This window comes from Dipteris shenzhenensis, chromosome 4 (assembly GCF_047967505.1).
Source record: "Dipteris shenzhenensis isolate YYH24624 ecotype China chromosome 4, Dip_SZ_1.0, whole genome shotgun sequence".
In the NCBI taxonomy this organism is placed as follows: domain Eukaryota; kingdom Viridiplantae; phylum Streptophyta; class Polypodiopsida; order Gleicheniales; family Dipteridaceae; genus Dipteris; species Dipteris shenzhenensis.
The window spans coordinates 58,057,621-58,076,554 of record NC_141599.1 but is presented as its reverse complement, the minus strand read 5'-3'; the positions used below and the strand labels follow the sequence as shown (position 1 = coordinate 58,076,554).

General features: G+C 42.2%; 1 protein-coding gene across 4 annotated transcripts in view; it reads right to left on the bottom strand.

Annotated features, from left to right (window-relative positions):
- LOC147903107 (uncharacterized) overlaps positions 1-18,934 on the bottom strand; it is a 106,416-nt gene that overhangs the window by 64,148 nt on the left and 23,334 nt on the right. For all 4 annotated transcript variants that reach the window (XM_087373621.1, XM_087373624.1, XM_087373622.1 and 1 more), the window contains exon 2: positions 7,746-7,947. In XM_087373621.1, coding sequence (XP_087229747.1) covers positions 7,746-7,947 — 202 coding nt within the window. The remainder of the gene's footprint in view (positions 1-7,745; positions 7,948-18,934) is intronic.

The window sequence follows — 18,934 nt, the reverse complement described above, 5'->3', positions numbered from 1 at the left end:
TTGCTCACCCAGAATGCATGGGAGTTTGAATGTTCTCAATATTCACATATACATTTGGGCACGCAAGGCCACTTTATTGACCTCCTTTTTAGAGCAAACCTGACGGACCGAATAGCGAAGGGTCCATGCTTCAAAAATATCTCTAGACAGTATGCAAGTAGCTTTGCTATCATTGTATAGCCAATAAATAATATGCTGCAATTTGTTCCCAAAGCCCAATGCATGCATAGCCTGCGAAATAAAATCCCACTAGACTGTGTCAAATGCCTTGGCAATGTCAACTTGCGGTAACAAAACATCCTGCTGAGTCTATTTGGCATATTCTATTCCAACATAGGCGTTCGCAATATTATCAATAATGTGCCTACGAGGAACAAAACCATCATAGGATGAAGGCCATCATGTAAATACCCTTTAATGCGATCCACCACCATTTTAGTGATGATCTTGTAAATGACAAGCATAAGAGTAACACGCGTCCAAAGCCAAGGATTCACATATTTGCTTTTTAGGAAGAAGTTTAACAAGCCCTTTTTTCGATGAATCCGGCATGTACTGCTTTTCCAATGCATAGTTCATCATACGCAGCAAAGTTGACTTAAGGATATCCTAGACTCCAGTATGCAAGAAAGAATTCAACTGTAAGACCATCCCATCCTGGAGATTTCCATCTGCCACTGGATTTTACCGCATGCGCGCACACACACACGTACTCTTTTAGTGAAATCCATGTAGCTTTATATTACCAAAAGACTCTCTCCAAAGCAGAGATCAGCCAATACAAAATCAGAAAATCTCAGCATAAGACAATTAGATAGCATAGTCTATCTGCTTAATAGACAAGCAATCATAGAGTGATTGCTTGAGTGACATGCGAAAGTAAAAAAACATCAAAGAGGTGCCCTCATGAAAGACTCATTGATTCCTGTCTTTCCATATGGTCCAGAGTGCCCAATATCTGATCCATGCAAAGAACAAGTCGAAGTCCGGTCGTTGCGGGTGAATCCCAAAGAGCCAAAAAAGCTTCCAAATGTAGCGGAAGGAAAGCGTGCGTGAAGACGCTGCTGAATCCAGAAAAAGAAATCCCGAGTGACAGGACAAGTCCAGAAAAGATGAAGCAAAGATTCCCTGGGAACCAAACATATGTGGCATAATGCATGAGCAATGTGTCGACAAGACAGGAGTGTGCCAAAGGGAAAGACACCAAGTAGCACACGCCATAAAAAAACCTGCTGTCGAAGTGGCAGTTTGCAGGACCAGATTTGATGCAATCTTTTATGCCACCATTTGGCATTATGATTAAAAGACCACATTCGGTTGGCATGCTGCGACATTCAAGAAGAAGGTAGCAAAATCCTGTATAAACCAGCCACTGAAATATCAGCCAGGCGTAAAGGCCGTAAAGGAGAACCCTGGCGATGTAAAGATCAATTAGTAAGCCGATCTGTGAGCTCCAAACAGGGAGCCGGTAAGAAAGAAGAAAGCATCTGAGAGAGGGAACGCCAAAATGGCCTGTAATACATTCCCAATCCATACTGTCTGGTTGCCAATGGAAAAGCGATAAAGTTCCATCATCCTGAAGGACATCACCAACAAATAAACAGCTGCTGCAAAAGGAAGGTGTGGTATCACATCCAAAGAACAGGACTCAACCTGATGACGTCGAATTGAAATGGCCCCCTCCCTTTTCATTGTGAAGCAAGTCAAAGCAATGAAGCTGATGTTGTTTCTGATTGTTATGCGATTGATTCATTGATATGGTAAAGGAGATTTCAACCTTTGGACCATCTTACACTCCTCCCTCATGTGAGGCCCTGCGCACCACAATTTTGGCAACAGAGAAGACTGCTATAGAGCAAGCTTTGACTCCCATCAAAGACATATGGGTGAAATGTGGTGTCACATTGATGGGAGATAGATGGAGTCATACTAGGAGCTGCTCTATTCAGGGTATCATTGCATACTCCAGGGGGGCCAGCTTTTTCATTATAACTATCAATAATTCAGAGGAAGGAAAGTCAGCCGAGAGGTTGGCTAGCATTTGGATGGAGTCCATTGAGTATGTGGGGGTAGATAAGGTTATTCAGTTTGTTTCTGATGGCGAGAACTCCAACAGGGAAGCAGAGAGGATTCTTGAAGAGAAGTACCCTCACCTTACCTTCACTCCGTGCATGGCACATGGGCTGAATAATCTCTTGAAGGATATTGATAAGTTGGATTGGGTGGGGAATTATATTGTCTCTTTCATCACTCGCCACCACTACATTTTGGTTGTTTTTCGCAAGATATCAAAGAAGAATCTCTTGAAGTATTCTAATTTCTGACATGCGTTTTGCCTATAATTTCATCATGTTGAAGCAGCTTTATAAGCTGAAATCTCAATTGAGGCAGCTTGTTGTTTCTGCTAAGTAGAATGCATGGCAGGAACGAAACTCTGCAGGGGCTCAAAGAGTTAAGTCCATTTTCTTGGATGACATCTTTTGGGATGATGTTCGCCTCTTGCGTCAGGTTACTAAGCCCATTCTTTTAACGTTGAGGCTTGTTGATGGGAATGCTCCTTGTATTGATAAGGTGTATGAAGGGATGGATAGGATGATTGAGAACATTCAAAATATAGATGCTTTGTATGCTTGGAGGAACAAGAAGTTGAGAGTACTTGCAACCTTTTGGTGGACAGAATATCATTCACCTCTACAAGTTGCAGCCTTTGTTTTGGATCCAAAATTTCAGGGGAAGGGGCAAGAGACTGACAAAGAGGTGGTGCAAGGATGGGAGAAGGTATTGAAACGACTTGTCTACAGTGGAGATGATAGGAGAAAAGTGTGAAAGGAGCTGTCATATTATAGGCAAGGCAAAGGGTTGTTTGGTTTGGAGGATGCACAGACTGACAGGTTCAAGATTTCTTCCGTTCCTTGGTGGAAGAAGCTCCATTGCCGCAACATTGGGCCATTCGTATACTCAGCCAAGGTGCTAGCTCTTCACCCATTGAGCGGTTGTGGAGCAATTTTGGAAACATTGCATCCAAAAAAGTTCAGAAGGCTAATGATCTTGTTTGTTAATGCAAACTTGCGTTTGCTTAACAAGTTCACGGCAAAGTGCACTCCTGCACAATGCACATTGTAAACATGTACATTTCAGTTTTGAGTGTTCTAAGAGTGTCTTTAAAAGTCTAAAGCTGAAATGGAAAGTGTAGCACTGCTATTAGCTAAAAGTGGTTTTCTTTTCATAATTCTGTATATTCTTATATGAATTGAGGGCGTGTCATATGACGTGGCATTCCGGTTCCCATTCCCCCTTCCCGGAACATTCCCATTCCGGCACCCAAGTTTTCGGTACGTTCCCGTTCCCTGGCAACTACGCCTGAAACAGACGTTCAGACGGAAATAGTCAACCTGACTTTAGAGGATATGCTTAGAGCATATGTTTCATTGAGGCAACATACGTGGGACAAGTGGTTGCCACTATTAGAATTTGCCTATAATGATAGAAAACATTCCTCTACAGGAATGAGTCCATTTGAGCTGAACTATGGTTATAGACCAACAAATCCAACTACGGTTGGAATACCTCAGAAAATGCCTAGCACTGCGAACTACGTTGTTCATATGTAGGAGATGCTAGCACTTGCAAGAGCTAACATCCGCCAAGTTATGGATAGAGCTAAGCCGTATGCGCATTAAAATGAATCCATTAGAGAATTTAAGAAAGCAGAAAATGCTTTTCTTAGAATTCCTTCACACTCAAGTCTTTGACTGCAGGAGTGTGCGCTAAGTTATCACCCCAATATTGTGGACCGTGGTTAATTCTTAAAAGAATAGGCAAGGTAGCCTATAAGTTGGAATTGCCACAGGGTTGTAAGATGCACCTAGTGTTTCATGTTTCTTGTTTAAAGAAGCTTTTGCACCCAGGTGACTCGCTAATCAACAATGTTGTCTTGTTTCAAGAGATAGAGTATAATGCAAGGTGCAAACCTTCTATGAGCTGTCACACCATGAGAATGGTAGGCCTTTCTTGTTGATGACATAGGGTCTGCAGTAGGATGTCAGCATTAAAATCTAAATCATCCTCTCTTAACTGCTCCTCCATAGGCTTTTTCCCTTCATAGACCTGGCTCTTCCTGAGGTGGTCAAGCCTTCTATTCATGGTGGCAAAGGATTTCTGCATTCTTAAACCATTGGCCCTAATCTCCATGGTCATCATTTTGAGTACCTGTAATACACGGTCTAGATACCCATTGGTATTCTACTCATGGGCATGAGTTGCTTGGACATTTGAGGTCCATGGTCATCTCTTTGAGTACCTGTACTACACGGTGTAGATATTCATGGGTATTCTACTCGTAGGCATGAGTTGTTGGACATTTGAGGTGCCACTAGTGAGCTCCTGTCTGCAACTGCCAGGGGTATCAACATTATCCATGCCATCCTCCTGACTCCCTCACTGGATCCAATGCCCAATCTGGTATTATCCATCACAGCATCATCCTCTGGAATGGGATCAAGATCCCCCATCTGATGCTTCCTATTGTGCCTTCCAAGTCTCCTTGGAGGCATGATGTGATCTTGATATGGAAACACTGTTTAGAACCCTATCTGAAATCTGCTAGAGGGATTAAATCAATCTAACAGTAGATTTACTGCCAAAATACTGTCAAAACACTGTCTGATTTCTGTGGGGATTTCAAAACACTGTTTGAGCAGAGATTTATTGCCAGATCACTCTGTAGAAGCACTGTCTGCCGAAATCATTGTTTGCACACTGTGTAAACAACATTGTTAGATACACTGTTTAGGATCTAGAAATTCTGTTTGGATCATTGTTTAGAAAAGCACTATCTAAACAGCAAATTTCAACTAGCCGTGGCAACAGATTCACTGCCACATGGTAGATCCATAGATTTGCCCTAATTTCCAACTTTGAGGGCTCAATATTAGGTATAGGTAGGTTAGAATAGAGCAAATTTGCATGTACAACTGAAAAGCACCAATTTCCAGGGTCTGTAAGTAGAAAAGAACCCTAAATTGTGGTAACTGGAACAGATTTCGAGGCAGAAACAAGGCCAAATGTGCTCTGATCAAACTTAAACTTGATACAGGGCTAGCTGCAGCTGGGACGACTCCCAAGTCCCTGTATGCAGCCAAAACAGAATTTGGAGCAACAAATATCCAGATGCTAGATTTTTAGAAAACTGCCTGCGTCACATAACCCTAGCAATCCTGACCCAAAATCTTGGAATTTTGCTTCAGTAGCTTAGGACCTATGATCACGAGGTCATTGCAATCAGAACGATGTAAGAAATTTGCAATTCTGAGAAATTTGCATTTTGGGCTCTCTAGCAGCCTGACACGTGACATTTGGAGATTGAAACATCTGTCCACAATGGTTTTTGGTAGAGAGGTAGGCCGAAGACTCAAGAGCACATGCTCCAATTTTCAGAATGAAATGACAAAAATTTCTCCAATAATTCCCATGAGAAGTGCTCCGATACCAATGTAGCTAAATCAGGAGGCTATAGCATGCTAGTTCAACCCTAGTTTCACAGACTAGGGTAACAAAAATGACAGCAGCTAGTAGTAGATGGATAAGACAGCAAGAAAACATTAGAATCCATGTGCTTAATTGTCCAAAGTACCTGAAATCCTTGTGGAATCCACAACTAGTAGTAGATGGTGTGAACAAAATGAGAGCAAGAGAGAGCAAGAGAGTGAGCTGAACGTAAGTCTGCTGAATAGTGGACTGAAATGAAGTGTGTACAAAAGAGAAGTGAGGGGATTTGTCTAAGTGACAAACCCTATCTTATCCACTAACCATAGTTAGGGATTAGACTGAGGGTAGGGGAAAAAACCTCAAAGAGGGAAAAGTGCCCCTAACCCACTTATTACATTACATTGGCCACTGCCTAGAATATGATAATAACTCTAACAGATGGATAGGACAGCAAGAAAACATTAGAATCCATGTGCTTAATCATCAAAACTACCTGGAATCCTTGTGGAATCCACATATTGTGAGGACTGCACAAGCAATAGGCTAGGAAGGGAATTCCTAGTCTACGAGTGGTAGTGCTAGTTCAGATCCGTAGCCATGAGGCTCAGCTGGAAATGAATGGGCATTAGATTGCATTTCAAGAATCAATGTATGAGATGAGTACAAGTACAGCAGGGCACCCTTGATGATCTTTAACCATTCCTCTTGAAGATTTGTTGAATTATGTCATAAGTTTGATAGATGTAATGATATTCGAAGGTGCTATGTTTAGCCAATCTTGGTATCCTGCAAGGTCACAAGGTAAGGGTACTTTTGTAGGAGATTTGTTTTATCTTTGCGATGGGTAGACCTATTCCTCAGTGAGACACAAAGTGGGAGCATAGAGAGCATGATGAACATGGGAATATGGTTGCCTGGGATAAGAAGTGTATCATGTAAAGGGATGAGAATCATTATTGGTGAAGGATTAATGTGTATTGCCATCATTGTGGTTCTTATACCTCATTGGTAAAGATAGCTGACTATATGCTACAAAATGGCTGACTGTTGCAAGCTGTTTAACTGAGTACGAAGATTAGCAAAGATTGCTGGCTGTGGCAGGCTGCATAGCTAGGCAACTAGGTGGCTCTTGCTGGTTGTTATCCCTGCTCAAGACAGAGCAAATGAGGGCAGAAAAGACTACCCTTTGCAGTCGAAGGGAAAGAGCGGGAAGAAGGGGACCCAAGCGGGGGAGGAGGAGGGTTAATATGTCACAGCAAACGGATCCAAGGAGGAAAGCTCCATAAAATGGGGAGGGAAGGTTCAAAGGACCGCTTAGACCTCCCCCTCCTTTTCATAGCCTCAAGTGGGACCTGGGCCTACCCCAGAAGCAGTGAAAAGTGGGGGGGCTGGGTGGCATTCAAATTTAGAATGTTCACCTGGTTTTTGGTGGGCTATGGTCCTAGGAAAGTTTCCTTTTCCAAATAGAGAGGTGTGGAAAATTCCCTTGATAGTTGGTGAGTTGGATGGACACTTGGTCCATGAGGCAACATGTGCCTATATGCCATGAGCAGCCCTGCCACTTGTCCAAGGGGGTTCCATGTGTAATGCCACATGTCCACATGTGAGGATCCACATGGCACCCCACCACATGTCAATTTGCCATATCATGGGCCTGTTTTGCCATGCGTCATGCCATGTCATGGAGCCATTTCACCATGTCATGCCATGCCATGGGGAGGATGTGGCAGCCCATGCAACGTGTCATGCCACATATCACATGGACTTTGCCATTTACCCAAAGAGATGCACTAAGGATTTCAGTCCCTTTTAATTTATAAAAAATTAATGAAACTTTGAACTATGTTTAGTTATTAAAACCATGCTACAGTAGGCACAGACCTTCTCGAGTTGCATACTAGCAGATCTCTTCCAGTGAGATGCTATAGCAAGCTGAAGAAAACCACACAATGATCATGCTCTGATTCCAATGTGAAGAGGGGGATGAAGAAATATAAATGGGGTGAGAGAAGAGAGCAGATAGGGTCCAGGACTGTGACACAAAGGTCTCTACAGCCACATGTAGCTCCTGCGCTACAAAAATCTCCCTATAGCATGAAATGCAAATAGACTAAAATTCAAAATCTAGAGATTTCTACAACCCCCAAAGAACTCCCTTTATTACATTAAATATGCATGATTGTTCATACATAAACATAGTTGAATATTGAAACTCTTTAGACAGACATGCTAGAGAAAAAGTGATACAAAGTCTCAACCTCTTGGCTGTCCACAAGAGTATCTTCTAGCTTGTCAATGCCTTCACTAATAGCCTCAAACAATTTGCCTGCTTGACAAAAATCTGTTGGTGTTGTACCGCAAAAGCAATTCTCACTTAAGCTCACATCAGACAATTGAACCTCAGAATTTGTATCTGTTGGCACGTCAGTTGCTATCCATGGCTTGTGCATCAAAGAGGTCCTGCAGAAATTCAAATCTTGTCATAAGTTCAGCATGGCAGCAGAGAAAGGTTCTAAAGTGTTTTTAAAAGCAGCCATGGTCATATTATTATTATATATTGTTTTTAAAAATTGAAATGAAATCAAGGCACACAAAAACAATATTAATATACAAGAAGAACCCTCGAGTCACTCATGATAATCAGCAATTGGTCATCAGACATCTTAATGTGTCAAATGATGTGACAAAAAATTATTCACACGTGCATGAGTATTGGACACACGCAGATACTAATTTTATAGTACCTTTTCACGATATCAACATTGATTGATGAATTCCTTCACCTTCCACACAGTCGCCTCTACTTAGCCATCTTTGCCTGTGAGCAGACTCCAACCTGACTAGCTCCTGCTCTCTGACTATATTCAGCAGTACCATGTATCTTCGAAAGTCTCTCGTGGTGTTTCCATGAGCCTGCACATAAATTCCCTTAGGCATTTGCTCATGATCCCTTCTTTCCTGACCCTCATAGCAAACCTCATTGCCCCCAATTGCTCTATCCGATATTCCTCAACAACCCCTTTCAACTACACCTTCCAACAAGAAGTGTGTGCTTCATTGGTCCCCACAACCATAAATCATAGCTGCCCTAAGCTCTAAGAGGATCACATGTTGGCAATGTAACCAAGGAATGGGTCCCCTTCATATGGAAAGTGGAAACACACTCCTCTCATGAAGATGCTAGGAAATTTCTAGGTAACTCTGAGTACATCAAAGGTGAAGTGTAATCTGCTTGGGAATATAGAAGATGTGACGATCGTCTATATGGTTGGAAACTCTTAATTTGCTGCGTGGAGAGATAGCCATGCCTTAGGAGATCCAAGAGGCCACTCCACCCTTCAAGCAGCACCCCTTGAGCTTTTTAGAGACCAAAGTCTAAATGATAAACTAAATGCTGAACCCAAAATTGGGGAGATATGATCCTCACCTAAAATAGGGCCAAGTTCCATGCCCATCGGGGTATATTCCCTTTAGTTCAAAAATGAAGGGGTGTAATGGCATGCATGAGGTGATCACATATTGGTTGCAAGAGACTTCCGCAATGTGTGAAAATGGCACGAAAGACTATAACGTCTATATCACCAAGAGCCAAGAGTAGCTTCAAAATCTTAGTCCCTGCTATGCATGATGGAGTTTATGGTTTTCAACCTTGTGAGTGACTATCATGAGATTGAAACTGCACTATGTTGTGTTTTTAGAGGATGAGTTTGGGAATGTTCCTAGATTCATCTAGGTATATAGCTTCAAAATCTTAGAGGGCGCTAGATGCCTGAGCTGCTAGGGCAACTAGATTTCTATTGGGTTGTAATATTACAGATTCCAAAGGTCCAGAGGTTAGTGGCCGCTATTGTAACATAGATGTGCCTCTTGGAGGAGACTACGAGCTCTCACTAGCACCCCCTAGCTAAGTCTTGACAACCCATCTATCTATCCATGAGTGCAATTTCTCTGGTTTTGTGTACATGTGCATGAGCTTTAGATATTGGGCCTGGGTGAGTTTTGTAATATGTCTTGTATGACTTGAAGGTCTGCAAGGTCACTAGGTAGTTCTTTTTCTTTAACAACAATACATTTGTTGGTTTGAATCACCTACATCATAGCTCAATTTACGTTTAATTTGTACTACTATAATTTTAACAACTCAGGTTCTTTCAACTAGTATAGGAGCAGACTGTTTAAAAGCACGCTAGAAAAGAGAAGAGGATGGATGAAGATGACAAGGAAAAGATTGCAACAGGCAAAGAAGACAAGGAGAGATTCTATTTATATTATTGAACAAATCCAACAACATATGTTTTTATAGCGACATGGGCTTATCCCTTGACATCATCACTCACGCTTGAACACCACACAATATCTCTCATAAGACCACATCTCAAACTCACATGAACTCAAACTGTACCATGTCTCTCTACTAGACAAGTTTCCCAATGCCAACACAGAGGCTAAAGTTTGAGCATGACTCATAGACCCAACTAGGCACACAAGCCCTGCGCATGAGCATGGTCAAAGCTTCCACATGAGAGCTCCGAGGTCTAGGGAACCAAGGCACGTATCCTGGAAAATTTCCTCGAGGCCCAATACACCTAGCAGCAACATAAATCAGTCTATCTAGAGAACACCCCCTCACTCTAAATAGAGACATGATGGAGCCTTTTACAACATTAAGGCAATACAAGACAAAAAAAAACAAATATATTGCAATCATTTTACGGAACATCTGCAATAGTAACATTCAATGATGTAGTTCCACACCCATTCTTTGGGATAAAAAACCATTTCTTCAAACCCACTCTCCCAGGTCAGCCCCATATGTCAATAATGTTACTCTATAAAGTCTTATACCATTGATTTTTTCCACCAACGATATCTCATCCTTTGTGCTTTACGTATAAATGACAATTGGAGAAATTGAAGTACTTGAACCATGGGTGAGGATTTGGGACATTTCTCCTCTTCCCACGCAAAACAAGTGACTAATCCTTAACAGCCTACCACTAAGGCTTCTAAGTAGAAGGCATCATTCAAATGAGAATAATCAAGTTTCAACAAGCAAACCCGCTTGCTCGTTTGACGACATCCAACAACCAACCTCCAGTAGAAGAACTACCATATCGACATTGAATTGCATATGAGAACACTAATGTGTAGACAATACAGTAGTTCCACACCCATTCTTTGGGGTAAAAACCCATTTCTTCAGACACATTCTACCACGTCAGCCCCATATGTCAATAATGTTACTCTATAAAGTCTTATACCATTGATTTTTTCCACCAACAATATCTCATCTTTTGTGCTTTAGATATAATGACAATTGGAGAAATTGAAGTACTTGAACCATGGGTGAGGATTTGTAATCTTTCTCCTCTTCCCACGCAAAACAAGTGACTAATCCTGAACAGCCTACCACTAAGGCTTCTAAGTAGAAGGCATCATTCAAATGAGATTAATCAAGTTTCGACAAGCGACCCCTTTTGCTCGTTTGACGACATCCAACAACCAACCTCCAGTAGAAGAACTACCATATTGACATTGAATCGCATATGAGAACACTAATGTGTAGACAATACATCCTGCACAGAGTCAATTTATTATTACAATGGGAGTGAACCCCAATAGTCAACTTATCCTCTGTGTTGAGAGACACAGAGAATGATAGCTGTAGATAAGCTCAAGATGAGAACACTTTGTCACAACAATTTTCAAAAGCAAGAGGTAGACGTAAGGGTAGATCTTCAATCCTCAGAGTGGCAAGTTCTTCCTAGCAACGTAAGATTTTACGCCCAAAAATATGCTTGGAGTAGACACGTGTGAAGAGACGATTTAGAACAGGGGATGAATTCAGAGCATTAGTCAAAATTCAATCTTCAATGTTATTCCAACAAGAATCAGGAAACGCAGGGATATGAAAGGTTAACGCTATGACTACCATCACTAGAACCAGCAACTAGTTGGAAAGCTATAGATTGGAACCATCAATTGGTCGAAAACCTTCCAAATAGGCCACCACTTAGCTTCGTGGATGCTTGCTAATCTCTTTTGTCCACAGGTCAGTACTCTTAGCAAGCCTCTAGTTAAGGTCACCGCTTATCAAACAACATAGTTGGTCAGTGTCCATATCCTTTTCCTTACGAGAGAACAAAATTATCATGTAGAGGTGATACTAAAGCAATTACCTCAGCCGACAACAAACACACTAACCCTAGCCCTGAGTTGGGCTAAACCCCGAAGCACCCGGGGGTTAGGTTCAGCTAGGGGGTTCAACAGACAACCAATTCTGGACTGGCCTACCCTCTCCTCCAAGTCCCCCTCAACTCCTTCAATCTCCATCAAGACTTGGTACTCTACAGTTGCAGCCATGACACCTCCTTATGCACGGAATTATCAACAAGAAGGCTCAAAACGACCCATCCTTGGGCAACAGGATCAGATTTTTTATCTGCAGCAGGTAGTGAGAGAGCTATGATTGGAACTCGCAGAAGTAAAGGCTCGACTTCACATTATGGAAGGGCCTGGTAAGCAGGCAGTAATTGATGAGGCTGTAAAATCTTGTAAGGATTCCCCCCCTAACCCGCAATTAGTCTCAACAGTCAAACATCTTGTTCACATTGAAGTACAAATTGCTAAGAAGGAAGTGATTGTGGAAGTAGACACCAAAGCAAGTAAGTTGATATTCAAGCAGAGATTGAAGAACACAAAGCTAGATGTTATGTACACTTCCTAACAACTCCGAGCTTTTCTCTGATTCACTAGCTAATCCAAAATCACTAGCGCTAGCATCCCAAAATCCACCCAGCCTATCTCATGGATCACATGTACAAAAAATACGTAACTTTATTTCCTTCATGCTTATCCACAAGCCCTCAGTTCCCTAGATGGTTCCCTCCTGCCACATGTCATCATTTTAGACCTTTAGCTTGGTACACCAGTTACCCCTCTCTTGGGGCACAATTAAAACATTTGCCCCTTGGCATTTTTACACATTTAGGTGCACCTAGGCCTTAGCACTCAGAACCACCTAGTCGATGCCAATACACCCTCACCTAGGACCTTGGCACTTACTTCCCTTGACCATTTTATTTACCCCTCTTCAAGCATCAGCGTCCTCGATGACGAAATCTAGGAAAACTCTCCATAACTGGTATACGGATTCCCAGGTAGCTTCCGATAGAGGTAGACCATGCCATGCAACCAACACCGTGGGTATCTTCCGATTGCGCACTTGCATTGTTCCTCGGTTTAGGATTCTTGTTAGTCTGCGTCTTGCATTATCCTCTATCTCCTAAAACAAAACCACACCTTCGATTAGTGAGTCACCTATATGCAAAAATTTCTTTAAACGAGAAACATGAAACACTAGGTGCACCTTACACCCCTGTGGTAATTCTAATTTATAGGCTACCTTGCCTATTCTTTCCACGGCCCACAATATCGAGGTGATAACTTAGCACACTCTCCTGCAGTCAAAGACTTAGAGTGCGAAGGAACTCTGAGAAAAACTTTTTCTCCTTCCTTAAATTCTCTAACGGATCGGTTTTCATCCGCATATACGCCTTAGCTCTATCCATAGCTTGGCGGATGTTAGCACTCGCAAGTGCTAGCATCTCCCGCATCTGAACCACAAAGTTCGCGCCACTAGGCACTTTCTGAGGTACTCCAACTGTAGTTGGATTCGCTGGTCTATAACCATAGTTCAGCTCAAATGGACTGAACCCTGTAGAGGAATGTTTTCTATCATTGTAGACAAACTCCAACAATGGCAACCACTTGTCCCATGTATGTTGCCTCAATGACACATATGCTATAAGCATATTCTCTAAAATTTGGTTGATTCTTTCCGTCTGACCATCCGTTTCTGGATGATCCCCACTACTCATTCCCAACTCAGTCCTTAGTGTCTCAAATACCGCAATCCAAAAATGACTGGTAAATTTGGCATCTATATCTGACACTATGGATTTGGGTAATCCATGCACACGAAATATATGTCTAATAAACAAATCCGCCACTTGCGGGGCACTAACAGATTCTCTACTTGGAATGAAGTGAGCCATCTTGGGGAGACGATCAACCACCACAAGGATAGAATCATATCCACCTTGTGTCGTAGGCAGCCCTATAATAAAGTCCATGGAAATGCTCTCCCACTTACTTAGTGATATCCCCAAGGGCTGTAAAAGTCCGGGTGGCTTCACCCGTTCGGCCTTACTTACCTGACACGAAAAAAAACGTGTCACATATTCATGAATATGCTTTTTCATCTTTGGCCGAAAGAAATCTCGCTTCACGAGATCATATGTCTTCTCGACTCCTGGATGTCCCGCACATGGGCTATCATGGCACTGTCAAATGACTCTTTGCCTGAGATCATTCTGATTAGGTACTACTACCTTGCCATTTCTTTTCAGCATACCATCCCTTATGGCATATCTTGCATACGTTTGGCCTTTTCTAGATGCCAAGTCATCCTTTTTGTTTTCCCCGGGTTTTAACATATGAGCCTTAGGCCAAAGACTCTGGACAAACTCGTCCACCTTTTGAGTTTCTCTAATCTCGGCCATTAGAGCACTCTCTAATACCGTGAAACTCATGTTATGCATAATGCGTGACAACGCATCAGCAACTTTATTATCTTTTCCTCTTCGTTACCAAATCGTCAAATTAAACTCCTGCATGAGTTCTGCCCACCTAGCTTGGCGGCCTCTCAAGTCAGGTTGTTTACAAAAATGTTTCAGAGTATCATGATCAACATCCACATAAAACTCTGATCCATACAAATAATGTCGCCATGTTTTCAAAGCATGGACAACAGCATACAACTCTAATTCATGAGTTGGCCGATTTCTTTGAGAGGGAGAAAGCTTCTTGCTTTCAAAGGCTACTGGCCTTCCCTCTTGGAGGAGAACTGCTCCTACCGCAATGCCACTTGCATCGGTTTCCAGGAACAAAGGTTTTTGGGGATCAACTATTTTTAACACCGGTCCTGTGACCACAGCTTGTTTTATGGTGTTTAAACTTTCTTGTTGATTCTGTTCCCATATAAAAGGTACTTTATCTGAGGTCAGATCAGTCAATGGCGATACTATTTCGGAATATCCTTTGATATGCCTTCGATAAAATTGGACAAATCCCAAGAATGATCGCAAAAAAGCGGTTAAACTCTGAGGAATTGGCCAAGTTAGTATCGCAGCCACTTTCTTTGGATCCATTTCTACCCCCTCTGGAGTAATTATGAATCCTAAATATTCAAGTCTTACCATACACAGTATAGTTTTCTTTTTATTTACATAAAGACTGGCTTTCCTCAAAGTACTGAACACTATTCTTAAGTGTTCGTGATGCTCAGTAATACTTTTACTCAATACCAGAATATCGTCAATAAAATATACTACAAACTTTCCGACATACGGACGTAGTAAATCATTCATAAGCATGACGAATGTAGCTGGAGCATTGGTAAGTCCAAAGGGCATTACCAAAAATTCATTATGTCCAAACCTGCTTCTAAAAGCGGTTTTATGCACATCCTCGGCTCTAATACAGATCTGATGGTAGCCACACTTAAGATCTATCTTACTGAAAATTACGGCCCCATGTAATGCATCTAGCAAATCATCGATCCGAGCCATCGGATACCTGTGCTTAACAGTGATATTATTTAATGCTCTATAATCTATACAGAGGTGAAAAGTATCATCTTTCTTTCTCTTTAATATCACTGGCGAAGCAAACGGTAAAAAACTGGTTTGAATCTGTCCCAACTTGAGGTATTCTTCCAGTTATCTTCGCACCTCAGCTTCTTCTGTAAAGCTTAATCTATAGGGAAGTCTATTTACAGGTTCTGCCCCCGGGATCAGCTCAATTTTATGTTGAACATTCCGCTCTGGAGGTAACCCATAAGGTAACTCATCCCTAAAACAATAAGAGAACTTCTCCGATATTTCTTTAGCCAACTCGGCCATTTCCCCATCTTGGGTAGCCTCAGTGCTAGTCGACGCATCATCAATCGACTCTACCGATGCTATACACAGACACAGAAGCTCTTTCGGAGTCTTCTGAATTTCCATGGCTGAAATCAATGGTCCTCGAGGTAAATCCTTTTCACCTCGCAAAACATATTCTACCCCGTTCAGCTTGAACTGGTAAATATGCTTTTTCCAATCAATGGCTAGATTTTTCCAAAAATGCCAAGCCATGCCAAGGGCTATATCTGTGTGAGCAAGCCTGGTCAGTTCAAAGTCCAGCTTCTCAACATAGTCCTGAATTCGAAGTTCCAATTGGGTAACCCTCTGGTCCCATACTTCAGTTGAACTTTCGTCCGCCATCCTGACCGTATAAGCATAGTCAGACGGACTAGTTTTCAACTTGAGCCTCTTAATAAGCTTCGAGTTGATTACATTGTGCGTTGACGCTGAGTCAAACAACACAAACACATCATGATTGGCTACTTGCCCTTTCATTTTTATCAACTCGGGCTTATCGAAAACCGTATACCCCGTTGCTGCGGGCTTTGAAAGGATGTTATCAGGTGCACTGCTTACTAACTTAGTAATAGACACACTTAACAACACAGGTACTAACCTCTGAGAAGGTCCCGCCAATTGCATTTGCATATGTTCTGCATTGGGACTCTCCTGCATTTCCGCGTCGCATTCAGATATTATCATATTGGCCGTGCAACGGTCTTTGTTTAGTGGACAATCTTTCCACTGATGTCGCTGAAGGCAGCCGAAGCACAATCCTTCTTTTCTAGCTTTTTCTTTTTGCTCAGGGGTCAACGAGGACTTTGACCAAGCCCGGGCTGCCATTGAAGTTACTTTCCTTTTCACCCCAACGGTGATACTTGTCTTTGCTGGTCCCTCAACCGCCTTCACCTGCTTGGTTTGGCCACTTGGCTGCGAGACACTTGTCTTTGAAGTCCATTTCCTCTGAAATCCCCCTTTTCTCGAATACTCATGCTGAGTCCCAGCCTGCACAAACCCATTAGGTCTACCTCTGGCATCCTCATAATTCAGGGCTACTCCAATAGATTCATCTAATGTAGTCACATATTTAGCCTGAACTTCCATTTTAATCTTGTCGTTCAGTCCGTAGATATAGTCTTTTAACTGAACCGAGAGGGTGTGTTATCTGCATAACACATTCCCTGAACTTGTCAGTGTACTCTGCCACCGACAAATTCCTCTGGCGAAGGTTTCTATAAGCATCCCAAGGTTGGGACTCTTCGTCAGGTGGAAGAAAGTGTTTCTTAAATTCAGCCTTAAACCCTTCCCAGTGGTAGGGGCAACTTGATCTTTCTGTTGCTTAATCCACCATCTATCCGCTGCCTCAATAAACAGGTGAGTGGTCTCGCGGATTTTCTTTAGATCAGATCTGATTTCACAAATGGCGAAGGCTTCTTCCCACTTGTGTAACCAAACCTCCATCACATCAGAACTGCGGTCGGTCATCCGACCAGCATACTTTTCCGGTCTATAGTTGGCAATATTAGGTACCTTGACCTTCGCACGTTCTGATGAGTGTATACTGGGCTCTGGCTCTGCTGGAGCTTTGCCCTTTTCATTTCTGGATGGTCTAGCCGACAAGGCTTGCACCATCTCTCTAATTTCATTTTGACCAGCGTTCACTTGAAGCTACTGGTTCATGATCTGTTGTAAAGCATCTTCTAATACATAAATCCTACCCACTAGAGTAGGTGTTGTGTGATGGGACATTTCTTGCGTAGATCGTGCTCTAGATTCACCAGGATTTACCCTGGAATCTTGTCCCTCTATCTCCATTCTTTCAAAAGGGGAAATAGAAAATTTTTATTTATTTATATATTTTTTTTTCTTTCAACTTCTTTCCGTACGTCAAAACCCCAAAAGTATATCACACTTCGAATTCCCCTTTTGCTGTGTACAGGAATAATAGACTGCAACTAAAAAGTTGTATAGAAGGGCAAAAAAGATGCTCCCTGGATGCTCCACGTAGCACAAATCACCCGGACTTCCTTCTTCTGCCAAAGCCTTTGCAAGTCTCTAGGTTTCTGCAAAACTCTGTCTTTCTGACAGGAAATTAACTGACAGCAGATAAGTGGAAACTGGTGTCCAAAATACTCTTTTTTTTTTTCCCACAATAATTGGATGGATAATTGTCTGGTTACACTAACTGGACCAACTGGCTCTGGCTTGGTGAACAGATGAATTATCTGAAGTTAGCTAGACCAGACCAAACGACACAGTCTCTATTTTCTCAACCCCCTACGCTCCTGCGACAACTTTCATACGTAACTCGTATGAGTTCCCTCGTCCACCTGAACGCTCACCTGCTCTGATACCAATTGTATTGTACACTTCCTAACAACTCCCAGCTTTTCTCTGATTCACTAGCTAATCCAAAATCACCGGCGCTAACATCCCAAAAATCCACCCAGCCTGTCTCATGGATCACATGTACAAAAAATACGTAACTTTATTTCCTTCATGCTTATCCACAAGCCCTCAGTTCCCTAGATGGTTCCCTCCTACCACATGTCATCATTTTAGACCTTTAGCTTGGTACACCATTTATCCCTCTCTTGGGGCACAATTAAAACATTTGCCCCTTGGCATTTTTACACATTTAGGTGCACCTAGGCCTTAGCACTCAGAACCACCTAGTCGATGCCAATACACCCTCACCTAGGACCTTGGCAGTTACTTCCCTTGACCATTTTATTTACGCACATAAATATTACAAAAGTCGGTCATCTAAGAGAAAATGCCCGCCGATCTTTCCGAGGTCATGCTATCTCGGCTAGAGCATAACACTAGAAGTTAATGCACTGAAGATTAGAATAGGGGGACTCACACAGGATTAGTACAAAGGAGGACACATATAGTGAAATATTGACAAAGATCAAAGCAAGCTTGCCCAACATTGAATGGGTGGATGATGATGAGCAGGATGATGACGACTCCATGCCAACTTCTATTATGCGCTATAAAGGTCATGCAATCCTTACACTGAAGTCAAAATATATGCGGATCAAGCTCCTTCGACAATCTTACAAGCTGAAGGGTACCAAAGTATGGATAGCAGAGGAGCTTACACAGGCTCAACTCAAGAATAAGGCAACTGAATTAGCTGAAGTCAAGGCTGCCAGAAAGGATGGAAAATGGGCAGTTTACCGTGCAGGCGTAGCTCTAATCAGAGAGTTTAAATCAAAACCAAAAGACTCTCATTCTTAAACTGATGTATGGCTGTTTACTCTTTATGACTATTATGTAGCGACTCTAAAATATTGTGGGTTGCTTTTGCATTCCTTGGGAGCTGCCATGTGCCCTCCCTAAAGCAGATGTACTAGAGGGTTTCTTGCTGTCCCATAGACCTGGTGGATGTTAATAGACTTTCTTTCTTTCTTTCTCTAAAGAGTCCCCTTTAACATGAGTTTACCTTTGTCTGTCGTTCCTTTGCTTGATGA